Raw genomic sequence first — 20,015 nt, forward strand, 5'->3', positions numbered from 1 at the left:
TCGGTGTGATCTCCTGAACACTGTCTGATGGTAGAGCTAAATCGTACTCATCGTGACCGCGTGACGCCCAAGGCAGAGGCTCGAATCCGTCGAAGATCAAGTCTCCGCGGACATCGGCCATGTAGTTTAAGCTTCCAAACCTGACCTGGTGGCCAGGGGCGTAGCTTTCAATCTGCTCCAGATGGCCAAGCGAATTGGCCCGCCGTGCAAAGCCGCCGAACACAAAGATCTGTCTAGGGAGGAAAGTCTCACCCTGGACTGCATCGCTATTGATGATAGTAGGAGCCATCAAGCCTAATGGCGACGACATAGAGGAACTCTCAACGAAAGCACCAATGTCGGTGTCAAAACCGGTGGATCTCGGGTAGGGGGTCCCGAACTGTGCGTCTAGGCGGATGGTAACAGGAGGCGGGGGACACAAAGTTTTACCCAGGTTCGGGCCCTCTTGATGGAGGTAAAACCCTATGTCCTGCTTGATTAATATTGATGATATGGGTAGTACAAGAGTAGATCTACCACGAGATCAGAGAGGCTAAACCCTGGAAGCTAGCCTATGGTATGATTGTATGTTGTCCTACGGACTAAAACCCTCCGGTTTATATAGACACCGGAGAGGGCTAGGGTTACACAAGGTCGGTTACAGAGGAGGAGATATACATATCCGTATTGCCTAGCTTGCCTTCCACATCAACTAGAGTCCCATCCGGACACGAGACGAAGTATTCAATCTTGTATCTTCATAGTCTAACAGTTCGGCCAAAGGATATAGTCCGGATGTCCAGAGACCCCCCAATCCAGCACTCCCTCAGGTAGGATGCAAAGGATCAACATGAGGTGCACAAGGGCTAGCAATGTACTTGTTCAAATGATATTCATTGAAAATATCAAGCATTTCATTTTTCCACTCATGAAAATATAAACCATCAAGAATTGGCACTCTATGTCTAAGACTCCCCAAAGTAGACTCATCCATCTTACTCCAATGGTGTTTAAACCAAAGCAATGGAGACCAAAGCTCTGATACCAATTGAAAGGATTGAGAAGAGGTGTCTAGAGGGGGGTGATTAGACACTAAGTGCTAAAAGTTGCTGTTTTTAATTTCTTTAAGTTGAAGTGGAGTTTTGGCACAAGTTTATCAATCACAATACATATCAAGCAAGCATGCAAAGAGTATATGAGCAGCGGAAAGTAAAGCATGCAACTTGCAAGAATTTAAAAGGATGGGATTGGAGTGTGCAAACGCAATTTGGAGACACGGAGATTTTTGAGACGTCGTTCCGATAGGTGGTGCTATCGTACATCCACGTTGATGGAGACTTCAACCCACGAAGGGTAATGGCTGCGCGAGTCTATGGAGGGCTCCACCCACGAAGGGTCCACGAAGAAGCAACCTTGTCTATCCCACCATGGTCGTCGCCCACGAAGGACTTGCCTCACTAGCGGTAGATCTTCACGAAGTAGGCGATCTCCTTGCCCTTACAAACTCCTAGGTTCAACTCCACAATCTTGTCGGAGGCTCCCAAGTGACACCTAGCCAATCTACGAGACACCACTCTCCAAGAAGTAACAAATGGTGTGTTGATGATGAACTCCTTTCTCTTGTGCTTCAAATGATAGTCTCCCCAACACTCAACTCTCTCTCACATGATATGGATTTGGTGGAAACAAGATTTGAGTGGAAAGCAACTTGGGGAAGGCTAGAGATCAAGATTCATATGGTAAGAATGGAATATCTTGGCCTCAACACAAGTGTAGCTGGTTCTCTCTCAAAAAAAGTAGGTTGGAAGTGTAGGTTTGTTCTGATGGCTCTCTCCACGATTGAAGAGGAGGTGTAGGGGTATATATAGCCTCCACACAAAATCTAACCGTTACACACAACTTGCCAATCTCGGTGGAACCGAATTGATAAGCTCGGCCGGACTGATTCAGCAAAGCTAGTGATCGTTAGGAGTTTCCGGTGGGACCGAGTGAATCAACTCAGTGGGACCGATGTGCTAGGGTTAGGGTAAATCCAAAACTCGGTTTGACTGATTACTCAAACTCAGTGGGACCGATTTGGGTAACAAGCGAAACAGAGAATTGACCAAGCAAACTCGGTGGGGCCGATTGATTTCTCGGTGGGACCGAAAATATTGCAATGGGTAACAGTGAGTTTGCAAGCCCATCTTGGTGAGACCGTGATCCCATCAGTGAGATCGAACTGATTAGGGTTTCTGGCAGTGGCTATGTCAACTGAACTCGGTGGCTCCGGATAGAAAGAATCGGTGGGGCCGAGTTTGACTTTTGGTTTAGGTCATATGTGGATGTGAGAAAGTGGTTGAGGGCTTTGGAGCATATCACTAAGCATTTTGAGCAAGAGCCTCATTAAGCAACACCTCATCCCTTCTTAATAGTATTGGCTTTTCCTAGAGACTCAATGTGATCTTGGATCACTAAAATAGAAAATGTAGAGTCTTGATCTTGGAGCTTGAGCCAATCCTTTGTCCTTAGCATTTTGAAGGGGTTCCACATCCTCTAGTCCATGCCACTTCATTGTTGAACTTATCTGAAACATACTAGGTAAAAGTGTTAGTCCAACAAGAGATATGTTGACATTAATTACCAAAACCACCTAGGGAGCACTTGTGTTTTCAGTGTGTGCTCATACGTGTGCGTCGATGGCTGGCTAGCTAGCTCTCTTGCTAGCTAGCTTGCTTGTGTGTGCGTGAGTCCCTCCTCGATGGATGGATGGATGCTCATATATATATAGGCATGGCTAGCTTAGAGAGTAAGCTATGTAGGTATGGTAGCTAGCTAGCTAGTGGCATGGTGGGGTGTGACACTTGTCCCCTAGGTCACTTCATAAATAGTGCCTAGGGACAAGGGACACTGTACATGATGGCTGGGGTGATACGTGAACAGTGTCGGGTACGACCGTCGCGTCGGGGTCGCGTCAGGCTGCAGTTGACTTCGGGCAGCCGGCTGGTTGGAGCAGTCGGCAGCCAGCAACCGGCCTGGTGGAGCAGTCGGCAGCCAGTAGTAGGTAGGGGCGGCCGGGCAGTCGGCAGCCAGCAGTCGGCCTGGTGGAGCAGTCGGTAGCCAGCAGCCGGCAGGGGCGGCCGGGCAGTCGGTAGCCAGCAACCAGCCTGGTGGAGCAGTCGGCAGCCGGCAGTCGGCCGGGTAGTTGGACCGAGGGGCTTTGCTAGCCCCGATGTCTTGAAATATCGTCTCATCGTCTTCGGGGTATCTGTATCCAATTACTCCGATAGTAGCCCCCAAGCCTCCGGGCAACTTGGCAAAGTTGGGCGGAGGTTTTTTGGTGGGTGTTCGCGGAAATGATCATGCAAAAGGACAAAGTTAGTCCACGCAGACATATCAAATGTTTTCTTTTAGCATTGCAAGTTTATGCGGAGGGTGTCGACTCGGTTTCGTCCGAGCCCCCTTAATCTTTTTCGTGTGCCCTCCGCTTTTTGGCTTGTGCTCTTGCTTGCCGGACATCCGCTCTATGGTCTGTGGCTGAGAGTGGGTCGCGAAGCAGAGTGTACAGTACTCAGACTCTGGGAGTGGATTTAACCGAGTAGATACTCGTAAAGGAAACGGCCAGGTCGCCCGATCCATTTTTCTTCCCGGACATTTTTCGCGTGGGTGGCCTCTAGCGTTCACTCTTGCTAGTCAGACAACCGCTCTCAGTATGTGACTAAGAGTGGGCCTTTGGTACCGCACACGGTACTAAGCCGTCTGCGGGAACCAACGTCTCAGGCCAAGCGGCTAGCCCCTGGGCCAACTCTAGCTGGCGCCGGGCAAACAATGATGCAACTGTAATAAAATGGGGAGATAGCCCCTGAGCATCGCTCGGGGTTATCCATGCTCGCGTGGTGCAAAAAATATGCGGGCGAGGAGCTCACATTGGTTTTTGTGTTGCCGAGGCGGAGTTTGCCGAAGACAGCTGGCGCGGCTCGGCGCTCGCGGAGTGCGCCGGTGCACCCGCTGGGTGTAGCCTTCGAGCCTCCATGTGCTCGAAGGGGGGTCCCGGCCAGTCAGGCTCGACCGGTCAGCCGGCGAGGCGTCTTGCAGCGCCTTTTTTCTTCTTTTTTCTCTTCTGCTGGCTGCTGACAGCCGGACAAAACTCTTCTCTTGTTTGCAATCTTCCGTGGGGGCGTGCCAGCGCACCCACTGGGTGTAGCCCCCGAGATTCGGGTCGACTGCTGAGCAGTCGGGCCGAATCTTCCGGCAACTATCTTGTCTTCTTCTTCGCGGGCGCGCGTCAGCGCACCCGCTGGGTGTAGCCACCGAGATCTGGGCCGACTGCTGAGCATTCGGGCCGGATCTCTCGGCAACTACTTTGTCTTCTATTTCTTCGCGGGGACGCGTCAGCGGACCCGCTGGGTGTGCCGGCGGGGCAGGAGGCAGACCAGCCGGCTTGGCACTGCCGACAGCGTGGGTCACGATTGACCGTCCGAGTGGCGAAGTAGGCGGACGGATCATCCGGACGGGTGTTTTTTTCTTCTCTTTGTCCCAGCCAACTTTTTTTTCTCTCTCCCTTTTGTTCTGCCAGTCAACCGTGGGCACCCGGCATTTTCTTCGGCCGGATCTAGGGAGCCCGATGCACACACCCAATTTTTTTCCTAGCAGCCGGCCATTTACTTTTTTAGCCGGATTGGGCACTCGGCCATTTCTCTCTCTCTCTCTCTCTCTCTCTCTCTCTCTCTCTCTCTCTCTCTCTTCTTTTTCTCCAGGTGCCGGCCATAGCAGGCGGCTTGAGCGGGACCCGGCATGGGCACGCGCAGCGCAGCCGGATGCGGCGAGCCAGCGGGCGAAAGTGCAGCAGCCGACGTCGAGGGGCGGGACACCGGACGCGAGCAGTCGCGCGGAGGAGAGGCGGGCCTCCAGCCCGGGATGGAAGCGAAGGCAGGTCCCGCGCACGGGGGAGACCAGGCGGGTGTGCGGGGGCTGGCAGGCGGGCGTGCGGGGGCTGGCAGGCGGGGAGTTGACATCGGGCGACTCAGCCGCGGCGGCAGGCAGGGCCCGCATGCGAGGGCGCTGTCGGCAAGGTCATGGGGCGGCCGCGGGAGCCGGCGGCCGGGTCCTGCGGAGTAGGCGGAGAGGTCCGAAGCCGGCCGGGCATGGGTGTGTGCCGCAGCGGGAGTGGCCGGACCCGGCGAGCCGGCCACGGGGCAAGCGGGGGCCAGCAGCCGGCCAGGCCGGCCGGGTGAGGAGTCGGCCTGCGCGGGGCCAGGCAGCCACGGGCGGGGGGCCAGCAGTCAGCCAGGCTGACTTGGCGGAAGCGACACTAGGGAGCCGGACGCGCAGGAGCCGGCAAGGATGCGCGTATCAGTCGGCGAAGGGCGGCCAGTGCGTGCAGGAGATGCGGACGCGGCCGGGGGTCGCAGCGAAGCCGATGGCGGGGGAGGCCGCGGATGGTGTCGTGCGCTGGCGGCTTGGAGAGCGCGATGGGGAGAAGCACAACGTGTTGGTCGAGGACGAGCACCAGGGAGCGCCGGTCTGGGCGGTGGCGTTGGATGCCGCTTGCCCGGTTCTGCAGGAGGCAGATGCAAGCGGCTCGGCGACGCAGGCGCGGGCCGTCCAGAGCCAGCAAGCAGGAGGTGGTCCAGCCGGACCGGGTGGTGGCCGGCTGCGCGAGGCCAGAGCGGCGTGAGGCGGCGCAGCAGGAGCTCCTCAGCAGGAGGCGCTGGAGTTGCTGAGCAGCGGAGCTGCGGCGGGTGCAGAACTGCAGCCGGCACAGTGGACGCACAAGAGGCGAGTTGTGCATAGCTAGTATCCAGCTAGCGTACGGGATGTGTACAGGTAATCTGACTATTGTATGTCTCGTGTATGAGGAATATCTGACTATTATCCAAGGCATGTAACGAGGCATGCATAGTTTGCATCTGGCAAGTGTATGGGCAGTGTCTGACTAATGCATAGGTGGTATTTGGCTAATGGTTTGACCATGGTTTGACTTGTATCTAGCTAGCTTGCATAGATGGTGTGTGGAGGAGTGAACACGCGCTTCGGCCGGAGCAAGGCGCAACGCGGAGGGGAGCATACGCGAGCGGTCCATGGATGGATGCGGCCAACCGAAGCGAGGTACTGCACGCGGCGCACGCGTGGACGGGCGGCCGGCGTCGCAACGATGGTGATGACGAAGGCGGCGAGGCCGACAACGAGGACGCGCCATCCCGCGCGGTCGCTCCGGGGGTGGGTCGAAGTCGAGCCCCCGAGCGCTACCGGAGAGACGACGCGACGCCGCGGCGGTAATGGCGAAGATGGTCCCGCCCGGACTGTGAAACCAGCAGCAGCGCGGTAGCATAGTACTGCCCCATGGTGGGCGCCAGATGTCGTGGTATTCTCACGGGGGGTGCAAGACGACTGCCACAAGGTGGCTTCATGTGAGGGCAAGACTGCCGCTGATAGGTCTGGGAGTGGGTATGCGAATAGCATGCGGTAGTTTACCCAGGTTCGGGGCTCTCCGGAGAGATAATACCCCTACTCCTGCATGTCTGAGTATATCTGGTATATCTGATACAGAGTGCTCCTAGAGCTGTATCTTAGCTCAGTGCCATAGACATCTGGCTTTACATATGCGGGTGGCCGGATGAGCACAAGTGTGTGCATGGCCGAATGGGTGTGTGCTCATATGTGTGTGTGGATGGCTGGCTAGCTAGCTTGCTTGTGTGTGCGTGAGTCCCTCCCTCCTGGATGGATGGATGCCCATATATATAGGCATGGCTAGTTTAGAGAGTAAGCTATGTAGGTATGGTAGCTAGCTAGCTAGTGGCATGGTGGGGTGTCACACTTGTCCCCTGGGTCACTTCATAAATAGTGCCCAGGGACAAGGGACACTGTACATGATGGCTAGAGTGATACGTGAACAGTGTCGGGTACGGCCGTCACGCCGAGGTCGCGTCAGGCTGCAGTTGACTTCGGGCAGCCGGCTCGTTGGAGCAGTCGGCAGCCAGCAGCCGGCCTGGTGGAGCAGTCGGCAGCCAGCAGCCAGCAGCCGGCCTGGTGGAGCAGTCGGCAGCCAGCAGCCAGCAGCCGGCCGGGTAGTTGGTGAAGGAAATATGCCCTAGAGGCAATAATAAAGTTATTATTTATGTCCTTATATCATGATAAAAGTTTATTATTCATGCTAGAATTGTATTAACCGGAAACATAATACATGTGTGAATACATAGACAAACAGAGTGTCACTAGTATGCCTCTACTTGACTAGCTCGTTAATCAAAGATGGTTATGTTTCCTAACCATGGACAAAGAGTTGTTATTTGATTAACGGGGTCACATCATTAGTTGAATGATCTGATTGACATGACCCATTCCATTAGCTTAGCACCCGATCATTTAGTATGTTGCTATTGCTTTCTTCATGACTTATACATGTTCCTATGACTATGAGATTATGCAACTCCCGTTTGCCAGAGGAACACTTTGTGTGCTACAGAACGTCACAACGTAACTGGGTGATTATAAAGGAGCTCTACAGGTGTCTCCAAAGGTACATGTTGGGTTGGCGTATTTCGAGATTAGGATTTGTCACTCCGATTGTCGGAGAGGTATCTCTAGGCCCTCTCGGTAATGCACATCACTTAAGCCTTACAAGCATTGCAACTAATGAGTTAGTTGCGGGATGATGTATTACAGAACGAGTAAAGAGACTTGCCGGTAACGAGATTGAACTAGGTATAGGATACCGACGATCGAATCTCGGGCAAGTAACATACCGATGACAAAGGGAACAACGTATGTTGTTATGCGGTCTGACCGATAAAAGATCTTTGTAGAATATGTAGGAGCCAATATGAGCATCCAGGTTCCTCTATTGGTTATTGACCGGAGATGTGTCTCGGTCATGTCTACATTGTTCTCGAATCCGTAGGGCCCGCACGCTTAAGGTTACGATGACAGTTATATTATGAGTTTATGCATTTTGATGTACTGAAGGTTGTTCGGAGTCCCGGATGTGATCACGAACATGACGAGGAGTCTTGAAATGGTCGAGACATAAAGATTGATATATTGGAAGCCTATGTTTGGATATCGGAAGTGTTCCGGGTGAAATTGGGATTTTACCGGAGTACCGGGAGGTTACCGGAACCCCCCGGGAGCTATATGGGCCTTAGTGGGCCTTAGTGGAAGAAGAGGAGAGGAGGCCAGAGCTGGACCGCGCGCCCCTCCCCCCTAGTCCGAATAGGACAAGGAGAGAGGGGCCGGCGCCCCCCTCCTTCTCTCTCTCTCTCTTTTCCCCTCCTTGAATCCTATTCCAATTAGGAAAGGGGGGAGTCCTACTCCCAGAAGGAGTAGGACTCCTCTTGGCGCGCCTCTCCTTGGCCGGCCAGCCCCCCCCTCCCTTGAACCTTTATATACGGAGGCAGGGGCACCCCTAGAGACACAAGTTGATCCACGTGATCATATTCTTAGCCGTGTGCGGTGCCCCCTTCCACCATAGTCCTCGATTATATTGTAGCGGTGCTTAGGCGAAGCCCTGCGATAGTAGTACATCACGATCGTCACCACGCCATCGTGCTGACGGAACTCTTCCCCGACACTTTGCTGGATCGGAGTCCGGGGATCGTCATCGAGCTGAAAGTGTGCTAGAACTCAGAGGTGCCGTAGTTTCGGTGCTTGATCGGTCGGGCCGTGGAGACGTACGACTACATCAACCAAGTTAACGCTTCCGTTGTCGATCTACAAGGGTACGTAGATCACACTCCCCCCTTCTCGTTGCTATGCATCATCTTGATCTTGCGTGTGCGTAGGAAATTTTTTGTAATTACTACGAAATCCAACAGTGGCATCCGAGCCTAGGTTTTATATGTTGATGTTATATGCACGAGTAGAACACAAGTGAGTTGTGGGCGATATAAGTCATACTGCTTACCAGCATGTCATACTTTGGTTCGGCGGTATTGTTGGACGAAGCGGCCCGGACCGATATTACGCGTACGCTTACGCGAGACCGGTTCTCCCGACGTGCTTTGCACATAGGTGGCTTGCGGGTGACCGTTTCTCCAACTTTAGTTGAACCGAGTGTGGCTACGCCCAGTCCTTGTGAAGGTTAAAACAGCACCAACTTGACAAACTATCGTTGTGGTTTTGATGCATAGGTAAGATTGGTTCTTGCTTAAGCCCGTAGCAGCCACGTAAAACTTGCAACAACAAAGTAGAGGACGTCTAACTTGTTTTTGCAGGGCATGTTGTGATGTGATATGGTCAAGACATGATGCTAAATTTTATTGTATGAGATGATCATGTTTTGTAACCGAGTTATCGGCAACTGGCAGGAGCCATATGGTTGTCACTTTATTGTATGCAATGCAATCGCGCTGTAATGCTTTACTTTATCACTAAGCGGTAGCGATAGTCGTGGAAGCATAAGATTGGCGAGACGACAACGATGCTACGATGGAGATCAAGGTGTCGCGCCGGTGACGATGGCGATCATGACAGGTGCTTCGGAGATGGAGATCACAAGCACAAGATGATGATGGCCATAGCATATAACTTATATTGATTGCATGTGATGTTTATATTTTATGCATCTTATCTTGCTTTGATTGACGGTAGCATTATAAGATGATCTCTCACTAAATTATCAAGAAGTGTTCTCCCTGAGTATGCACCGTTGCGAAAGTTCTTCGTGCTGAGACACCACGTGATGATCGGGTGTGATAGGCTCTACGTTCAAATACAACGGGTGCAAAACAGTTGCACATGCGGAATACTCAGGTTATACTTGACGAGCCAAGCATATACAGATATGGCCTCGGAACACGGAGACCGAAAGGTCGAGCGTGAATCATATAGTAGATGTGATCAACATAGTGATGTTCACCAATGAAACTACTCCATCTCACGTGATGATCGGACATGGTTTAGTTGATTTGGATCACGTAATCACTTAGAGGATTAGAGGGATGTCTATCTAAGTGGGAGTTCTTTAAGTAATATGATTAATTGAACCTAAATTTATCATGAACTTAGTACCTGATAGTATCTTGCTTGTTTATGTATGATTGTAGATAAATGGACCGTGCTGTTGTTCCGTTGAATTTTAATGCGTTCCTTGAGAAAGCAAAGTTGAAAGATGATGGTAGCAATTACACGGACTGGGTCCATAACTTGAGGATTATCCTCATTGCTGCACAGAAGAATTACGTCCTAGAAGCACCGCTGGGTGCCAGGCCTGCTGCTGGAGCAACACCAGATGTTGTGAACGTCTGGCAGAGCAAAGATGATGACTACTCGATAGTTCAGTGTGCCATGCTTTACGGCTTAGAACCGGGACTTCAACGACATTTTGAACGTCATGGAGCATATGAGATGTTCCAGGAGTTGAAGTTAATATTTCAAGCAAATGCCCGGATTGAGAGATATGAAGTCTCCAATAAGTTCTATAGCTGCAAGATGGAGGAGAACAGTTCTGTCAGTGATCATATACTCAAAATGTCTGGGTATAATAATCACTTGATTCAGATGGGAGTTAATCTTCCAGATGATTGCGTCATTGACAGAATTCTCCAATCACTGCCACCAAGCTACAAGAGCTTCGTGATGAACTATAATATGCAAGGGATGAATAAGACTATTCCTGAGCTCTTCGCAATGCTGAAAGCTGTGGAGGTAGAAATCAAAAAGGAGCATCAAGTGTTGATGGTCAACAAGACCACTAGTTTCAAGAAAAAGGGCAAAGGGAAGAAGAAGAGGAACTTCAAGAAGAACAGCAAGCAAGTTGCTACTCAAGAGAAGAAACCCAAGTCTGGACCTAAGCCTGAAACTGAGTGCTTCTATTGCAAGCAGACTGGTCACTGGAAGCGGAACTGCCCCAAGTATTTGGCGGATAAGAAGGATGGCAAGGTGAACAAAGGTATATGTGATATACATGTTATTGATGTGTACCTTACTAATGCTCGCAGTAGCACCTGGGTATTTGATACTGGTTCTGTTGCTAATATTTGCAACTCGAAACAGGGACTACAAATTAAGCGAAGATTGGTTAAGGACGAGGTGACGATGCACGTGGGAAACGGTTCCAAAGTCGATGTGATCGCGGTCGGCACGCTACCTCTACATCTACCTTCGGGATTAATATTAGACCTAAATAATTGTTATTTGGTGCCAGCGTTAAGCATGAACATTATATCTGGATCTTTTTGATGCGAGACGGTTATTCATTTAAATCAGAGAATAATGGTTGTTCTATTTATATGAGTATATCTTTTATGGTCATGCACCCTTGAAGAGTGGTCTATTCTTATTGAATCTCGATAGTAGTAACACACATATTCATAATGTTGAAGCCAAAAGATGCAGAGTTGATAATGATAGTGCAACTTATTTGTGGCACTACCGTTTAGGTCATATCGGTGTAAAGCGCATGAAGAAACTCCATACTGATGGACTTTTGGAACCACCTTATTATGAATCACTTGGTACTTGCGAACCGTGCCTCATGGGCAAGATGACTAAAATGCCATTCTCTGGTACTATGGAGAGAGCAACAGATTTGTTGGAAATCATACATACAGATGTATGTGGTCCAATGAATATTGAGGCTCGTGGCGGATATCGTTATTTTCTCACCTTCAGTGATGACTTAAGCAGATATGGGTATATCTACTTAATGAAACATAAGTCTGAAACGTTTGAAAAGTTCAAAGAATTTCAGAGTGAAGTTAAAAATCATCGTAACAAGAAAATAAAGTTTCTACGATCTGATCGTGGAGGAGAATATTTGAGTTACGAGTTTGGTGTACATTTGAAACAATGCGGAATAGTTTCGCAACTCACGCCACCCGGAACACCACAGCGTAATGGTGTGTCCGAACGTCGTAATCGTACCTTACTAGATATGGTGCGATCTATGATGTCTCTTACTGATTTACCACTGTCGTTTTGGGGTTATGCTTTGGAGACGGCCGCATTCACGTTAAATAGGGCACCATCAAAATCCGTTGAGACGACGCCTTATGAACTATGGTTTGGCAAGAAACCAAAGTTGTCGTTTCTGAAAGTTTGGGGCTGCGATGCTTATGTGAAAAAGCTTCAACCTGATAAGCTCGAACCCAAATCAGAGAAATGTGTCTTCATAGGATATCCAAAGGAGACTATTGGATACACCTTCTATCACAGATCCGAAGGCAAGACTTTTGTTGCTAAGTTCGGAAACTTTCTAGAGAAGGAGTTTCTCTCGAAAGAAGTGAGTGGGAGGAAAGTAGAACTTGACGAGGTAACTGTACCTGCTCCCTTATTGGAAAGTAGTACATCACAGAAAACTGTTTCTGTGACACCAACACCAATTAGTGAGGAAGCCAATGATAATGATCATGAAACTTTAAAACAAGATACTACTGAACCTCGTAGATCAACCAGGGTGAGATCCGCGCCAGAGTGGTACGGTAATCCAGTTCTGGAAGTCATGCTACTAGATCATGATGAACCTACGAACTATGAAGAAGCGATGGTGAGCCCAGATTCCGCAAAATGGCTTGAAGCCATGAAATCTGAGATGGGATCCATGTATGAGAACAAAGTGTGGACTTTGGTTGACTTGCCCAATGATCGGCAAGCAATTGAGAATAAATGGATCTTCAAGAAGAAGACTGACGCCGATGGTAATATTACTGTCTACAAAGCTCGACTTGTCGCAAAAGGGTTTCGGCAAGTTCAAGGGGTTGACTACGATGAGACCTTCTAACCCGTAGCGATGCTTAAGTCTGTCCGAATCATGTTAGCAATTGCCGCATTTTATGATTATGAAATTTGGTAGATGGATGTCAAAACTGCATTCCTGAATGGATTTCTGGAAGAAGAGTTGTATATGATACAACTGGAAGGTTTTGTCGATCCAAAGGGAGCTAACAAAGTGTGCAAGCTCCAGCGATCCATTTATGGACTGGTGCAAGCCTCTCGGAGTTGGAATAAACGCTTTGATAGTGTGATCAAAGCATTTGGTTTTATACAGACTTTTGGAGAAGCCTGTATTTACAAGAAAGTGAGTGGGAGCTCTGTAGCATTTCTGATATTATATGTGGACGCCATATTACTGATCGGAAATGATATAGAATTTCTGGATAGCATAAAGGGATACTTGAATAAGAGTTTTTCAATGAAAGACCTCGGTGAAGCTGCTTACATATTAGGCATAAAGATCTATAGAGATAGATCAAGACGTTTAATTGGACTTTCACAAAGCACATACCTTGACAAGATTTTGAAGAAGTTCAAAATGGATCAAGCAAAGAAAGGGTTCTTGCTTGTGTTACAAGGTGTGAAGTTGAGTCAGACTCAATGCCCGACCACTGCAGAAGATAGAGAGAAAATGAAAGATGTTCCCTATGCTTCAGCCATAGGCTCTATCATGTATGCAATGCTGTGTACCAGACCTGATGTGTGCCTTGCTATAAGTCTAGCAGGGAGGTACCAAAGTAATCCAGGAGTGGATCACTGGACAGCGATCAAGAACATCCTGAAGTACCTGAAAAGGACTAAGGATATGTTTCTCATATATGGAGGTGACAAACAGCTCATCGTAAACGGTTACGTTGATGCAAGCTTTGTCACTGACCCGGACGATTCTAAATCGCAAACCGGATACGTGTTTACATTAAATGGTGGAGCTGTCAGTTGGTGCAGTTCTAAACAAAGCGTCGTGGCGGGATCTACGTGTGAAGCGGAATGAAAATCTTTTGTGACAATACTGGTGCAATTGCCTTGGCGAAGGAATCCAGATTTCACAAGAGAACCAAGCACATCAAGAGACGCTTCAATTCCATCTGGGATCTAGTCCAGGTGGGAGACATAGAAATTTGCAAGATACATACGGATCTGAATGTTGCAGACCCGTTGACTAAGCCTCTTCCATGAGCAAAACATGATCAGCACCAAGGCTCCATGGGTGTTAGAATCATTACTGCGTAAACTAGATTATTGACTCTAGTGCAAGTGGGAGACTGAAGGAAATATGCCCTAGAGGCAATAATAAAGTTATTATTTATTTCCTTATATCATGATAAAAGTTTATTATTCATGCTAGAATTGTATTAACCGGAAACATAATACATGCGTGAATACATAGACAAACAGAGTGTCACTAGTATGCCTCTACTTGACTAGCTCGTTAATCAAAGATGGTTATGTTTCCTAACCATGTACAAAGAGTTGTTATTTGATTAACGGGATCACATCATTAGTTGAATGATCTGATTGACATGACCCATTCCATTAGCTTAGCACCCGATCGTTTAGTATGTTGCTATTGCTTTCTTCATGACTTATACATGTTCCTATGACTATGAGATTATGCAACTCCCATTTGCCAGAGGAACACTTTGTGTGCTACCAAACATCACAACGTAACTGGGTGATTATAAAGGAGCTCTACAGGTGTCTCCAAAGGTACATGTTGGGTTGGCGTATTTCGAGATTAGGATTTGTCACTCCGATTGTCGGAGAGGTATCTCTGGGCCCTCTCGGTAATGCACATCACTTAAGCCTTGCAAGCATTGCAACTAATGAGTTAGTTGCGAGATGATGTATTACAGAACGAGTAAAGAGACTTGCCGGTAACGAGATTGAACTAAGTATAGGATACCAACGATCGAATCTCGGGCAAGTAACATACTGTTGACAAAGGGAACAACGTATGTTGTTATGACGTCTGACCGATAAAAGATCTTCGTAGAATATGTAGGAGCCAATATGAGCATCCAGGTTCCGCTATTGGTTATTGACCGGAGACGTGTCTCGGTCATGTCTACATTGTCCTCGAACCCGTAGGGTCCGCACGCTTAAGGTTACAATGACAGTTATATTATGAGTTTATGCATTTTGATGTACCGAAGGTTGTTCGGAGTCCCGGATGTGATCACGGACATGACGAGGAGTCTCGAAATGGTCGAGACATAAAGATTGATATATTGGAAGCCTATGTTTGGATAACATAAGTGTTCCGGGTGAAATCGGGATTTTACCGGAGTACGGGGAGGTTACCGGAACCCCCACGGGAGCTATATGGGCCTTAGTGGGCCTTAGTGGAAGAAGAGGAGAGGAGGCCAGAGCTGGGCCGCGCGCCCCTCCCCCCTAGTCCGAATAGGACAAGGAGAGAGGGGGCCGGCGCCCCCCCTCCTTCTCTCTCTCTCTTTCCCCCCTCCTTGAATCCTATTCTGATTAGGAAAGGGGGGGAGTCCTACTCCCAGAAGGAGTAGGACTCCTCCTGGCGCGCCTCTCCTTGGCCGGCCAGCCCCCCCCCCCCTCCCTTGAACCTTTATATACGGAGGCAGGGGCACCCCTAGAGACACAAGTTGATCCACGTGATCATATTCTTAGCCGTGTGCGGTGCCCCCTTCCACCATAGTCCTCGATAATATTGTAGCGGTGCTTAGGCGAAGCCCTGCGACAGTAGTACATCAAGATCGTCACCACGCCGTCGTGCTGACAGAACTCTTCCCCCAAAACTTTGCTGGATCGGAGTCCGGGGATCATCATCGAGCTGAACGTGTGCTAGAACTCGGAGGTGCCGTAGTTTTGGTGCTTGATCGGTCGGGCTGTGGAGACGTACGACTACATCAACCAAGTTAACACTTCCGTTGTCGATCTACAAGGGTACGTAGATCACACTCCCCCCTTCTCGTTGCTATGCATCATCATGATCTTGCGTGTGCGTAGGAAATTTTTTGAAATTACTACAAAACCCAACTATTGGACTGAGGGGCTTTGCTAGCCTCGATGTCTTGAAATGTCATCTCGTCGTCTTCGGGGTATCCGTGTCCAATTACTCCGACAGACAGAGCTTGGATTTTAGCCGGATTCGCTTCAATTCCCCTGTTGGAAACGATGAAGCCCAAGAGCTTTCCGGCGAGTATGCCAGAAACGCATTTTTTTCCGGATTGAGCTTAATGTCATATGTTCAGAGATTGTCAAACATGAGCCTCAAGTCGCTTATCAAAGATTCGATGTGTTTGGTTTTAATTACCACATCGTCTACGTATGCCTCCACTGTTTTGCCGATTCGAGCTTCCAGGCATGTCGGAATCATGCGTTGATAGGTCGCACCGGCGTTTTTGAGCCCGAAAGGCATGGTGTTGAAACAGAAGCGGTTGTATGGAGTAATGAATGCCGTTGCGGCTTGATCGGACTCCGCCATCTTGATTTGATGGTATCTGGAGTATGCGTGAAGGAAACACAATGAGTCGTGTCCCGCAGTAGCGTCGATAATTTGATCGATGCGGGGGAGGGGGAAGGGATCCTTGGGGAAAGCCTTGTTAAGGTCCTTAAAATCGACACATAGGCGCCAGGATTTGTCCTTCTTTGGTACCATCACCAGGTTTGCTAGCCAGTCTGGGTGTTTTATTTCTCTAATGAATCCGGCCTCGAGTAACTTGGCTAGTTCTTCTCCCATGGCTTGTCGCTTGGGTTCGGAGAAACGCCAAAGAGTTTGCTTGACCGGCTTGTATCCCTTTAGAATGTTTAGGCTATGCTCGGCCAGCCTGTGTGGGATGCCTGGCATATCTGAACGATGCCAGGCGAAGATGTCCCAATTCTCGTGTAAGAACTCCTGCAGTGCAGCGTCTATTGTGGGGTTCAGCTATGCATCAATGGATGCTGTTTTTGTAGGGTCCGTTGGGTGAACCTAGAATTTGACTATTTCGTTCGCTGGTTTAAAAGAGGTGGACTTGGGTCTTTTGTCGAGTATCACGTCGTCCCTATCCACTGTAGAGCGCAACGTAGTTAGTTCTTCAGCCGCGAGGGCTTCGGATAAAGCTTCGAGGGCCAGTGCAGCGGTTTTATTTTCGGCACGGAGTGCTATGTCCGGATCACTAGCTAGAGTGATGATTCCATTGGGCCCGGGCATCTTGAGCTTCATGTACCCGTAATGGGGTATAGCTTGGAAGATCGTGAATGCCTCTCGCCCTAGAAGGGTGTGGTATGTGCTACTAAACGGGGCCACTTGGAATGTGATTTCTTCGGACCTGTAATTCTCCGGCGTGCCGAATACCACATCTAGTGTGATTTTTCCCGCACATCATGCCTCCCGACTAGGGATGATTCCTCTGAAGGTCGTGCTGCTTTGCTCAATGCGGTTCTTGTCCATTTCCATTTTTCTAAGAGTCTCCTCATAGATGAGGTTTAATCCGCTGCCACCGTCCATGAGTACTTTAGTAAGCCAGAAGCCGTCCACAATTGGACTAAGGACCAAAGTGGCTGGAGCTCGGGCTGTGCGGAATTGAGGTTTTTCACTGGCATTGAAGGTTATGGTTGTGTCATTCCATGGATTTATCGTTGCAACGTGGCAGACTTCGGTGAGGCTGCGAAGTGCCCGCTTGCGCCTATTTGTTTGAGGTGAAAGTCTCGAGGACTGTTAGTACTGTATTGTTATTTTCCGCGGGAGGGTGCTCTGCGGTATTGTTGACGAGGAGATCCTTGCCGCTCCTGGCCACCTGCCGGGGTATCCAACATGCTCTAAGGTTGTCTGTTGGCATGGTATCCGATGTACTTTGAATTTTGCATGGCCCATTGAGCCGTCCCTCCAATACGGTTCCGCGCCCTGTAGTTGGTTTTGGCTTCTTTGTAATTGGATTGGGTGACTTACGAGAGTACACCCTTTTAGTTCGGACAGAGGGTTTAGTTAGAGCTGGAGATCCCAGAATCGTGTTTGGGTTTTCCAAGTGCTTTCCATCGCACAGTACTTCTGTACTATGGATGCCAAGTTAGCGAAGTGTGTTATATCACGGCGACTTATGGCGTTGAGGATTCCCTTGTCCCTGCAATTTTTGCAAAAGAATGAAATTGCGTCTTCCTCGCGATAGTCCTTCACCTTGCTTATTACAAGGAGGAATCTGGCCCAATAGTGATGTACTGTCTCTTGGGGCTCTTGTCTAATATGGGAAAGATCACTTATGTGAGGGTGGGTGGGTAGATTTAAGTCCAAACCCTGACCCGGTCTGAGGCCCAAAGGAGTTTCCGAGCTTGGTAGCTCGGGCTTTGGGACGTTGCCCAACGGTACTAGCCCGTTGTTCGATTCCAGGTTCGAAGCTTGGGCCATGTCCTCCCGTAGACGGGTATCCGGCTCGGAGAGCTCGGGAATACGAACATAGTTTGTCCTCAAAATAGAGGAAGAATTGTTGCATCGCTCCTCCACCACCGCTATCTGATGGGTGACCGATGGACAGTTAATATCCCTTTGGTCGGGTTTAAGCCCGATCTGATCATAGTCCGTAGCGACTCCCAAGGCAGCGATGCGATCCAAGAGCTCATTCAAAGAAGAGAGCTCCATTGGATCCATCTACTCGGTGAATCCCGAGCCGACGTGGAGGCTATTTTTGATGACCCGAGAAGTCATCGTCAGCGCGACGGCCGACGGGGCGGTCATGACGAAGCCGCCTAATCAGAGAGTTTGGCCTACAGCCAGGGATCCCCCAGAGGTAACGTTGTCCCTGACAACGAGACAAGCCATCAGGCCTTATCGTGACGGCACAGTGGAACTCTCAATGAAAGCACCAATGTCGGTGTCAAAACCAGCGGATCTCAGGTAGGGGGTCCCGAAGTGTGCGTCTAAGGCGGATGGTAACAGGAGGCGGGGAACACAATGTTTACCTAGGTTCGGGCCCTCTCGATGGAGGTAATACCCTACTTCCTGCTTGATTGATCTTGATGATATGAGTATTACAAGAGTTGATCTACCACGAGATCGGAAAGGCTAAACCCTAGAAGCTAGCCTATGGTATGATTGTTGTTGTTCTACGGACTAAAACCCTCTGGTTTATATAGACACCAGAGGGGCTAGGGTTACACAGAGTTGGTTACAAGGGAGGAAATCTACATATCCGAATCGCTAAGCTTGCCTTCCACGCAAAGGAGAGTCTCATCCGGACATGGGACGAAGTCTTCAATCTTGTATCTTCATAGTCCAACAGTCCAGCCAAAGTATATAGTCCGGCTGTCCGAGGACCCCCTAATCCAGGACTCTCTCAGGTATCAATAGGTTTGTTCAGATATTATCTCATCTCTAGAGCTCACAAACATCCGGGTGAAATAGATAAAAAAGTATCTTTTGCAAACAAAAGCGTTCAACTGTTCAACCTGCATCCAAAACTTGTGAAGAAATAACTCTTGTTGTGCTTTGCAGGAAATGATCTTCAAGAATTAGTTTTTGAGTATCCATTGTTATACATGTTGGCTACAGCTTACATGGCACTTTCTTATAGTCAATAGTTGGCTATACTATTTAAGTATTAACCATGCCCTTATACACCTAGACGGAGGGATTAAATCAGGATGACTTGGAAGGGGGAAGAGGATATGTAAGAAATGGTTCATCATAAGTCTTTGACCAGTACTGTAGTAAACATTCATACATGGAAGATTCTAGACTAAACCATAAATGGGTACACTTTTATTCATGCGCGATACTCCAATAGAGCAAGATCATGCATGGAAGTCTCCACATGCTTAGACAGCGGATTACATTGAGCGAAGACTAATGATCAACATTTAACTTAGTAATGCAGATGTCCAGGTGAACCTCCTTGGAGTCCCCATGCACATTGTTGGGGCTCAAATAACACCATGTGTCTTCCATGTCCACATCGGCGGGAAGGTCCCAGCTCGGCAGAGTCCAAGTCAGCTTGACGTAGCTAGTGTCGCCGCCCACGTACCTCCGAGGGGTAGTAATAGTGAGCACGCACCCATACATCAGCCTCATGTCAGTGTCAACATCAGCAGCGTCGCCCCTGACGCACACTACAGAGATGTGGCAGCGGCCTGTGCGGGCCTCACCGGTGGCCACGATAAAGAGGAAGACGCTGTCGTCCTCCTCCGAGACTAGCAGGCGGCGTTGATCCTCCAGCGACTCCGGCACGGTGAACGGGTAGCACGTCTTGTACTTGATGTTCTTTGCCATGGGCCAATAGTGATCGTTGCACGCCTGCGTCAGGTGATGCACAATGTCCGCCGGCGAGCCCCAAAATGGCACCGGGCACTCATAGCTGTAGACAAAGGGCTCCTTGGAGGCATCGACCAGGCCGTCCATGAAACAG

General features: G+C 49.3%; 1 protein-coding gene across 1 annotated transcript in view; it reads left to right on the plus strand.

Annotated features, from left to right (window-relative positions):
• The first annotated feature begins 6,042 nt into the window (after positions 1-6,042).
• LOC123191496 (histone-lysine N-methyltransferase family member SUVH9-like) overlaps positions 6,043-20,015 on the plus strand; it is a 30,972-nt gene continuing 16,999 nt past the window's right edge. The window contains exon 1 of the mRNA XM_044604209.1: positions 6,043-6,177. Coding sequence (XP_044460144.1) covers positions 6,043-6,177 — 135 coding nt within the window. The remainder of the gene's footprint in view (positions 6,178-20,015) is intronic.

The sequence above is a fragment of the Triticum aestivum genome, chromosome 2A, assembly GCF_018294505.1.
Source record: "Triticum aestivum cultivar Chinese Spring chromosome 2A, IWGSC CS RefSeq v2.1, whole genome shotgun sequence".
Lineage (NCBI taxonomy): Eukaryota > Viridiplantae > Streptophyta > Magnoliopsida > Poales > Poaceae > Triticum > Triticum aestivum.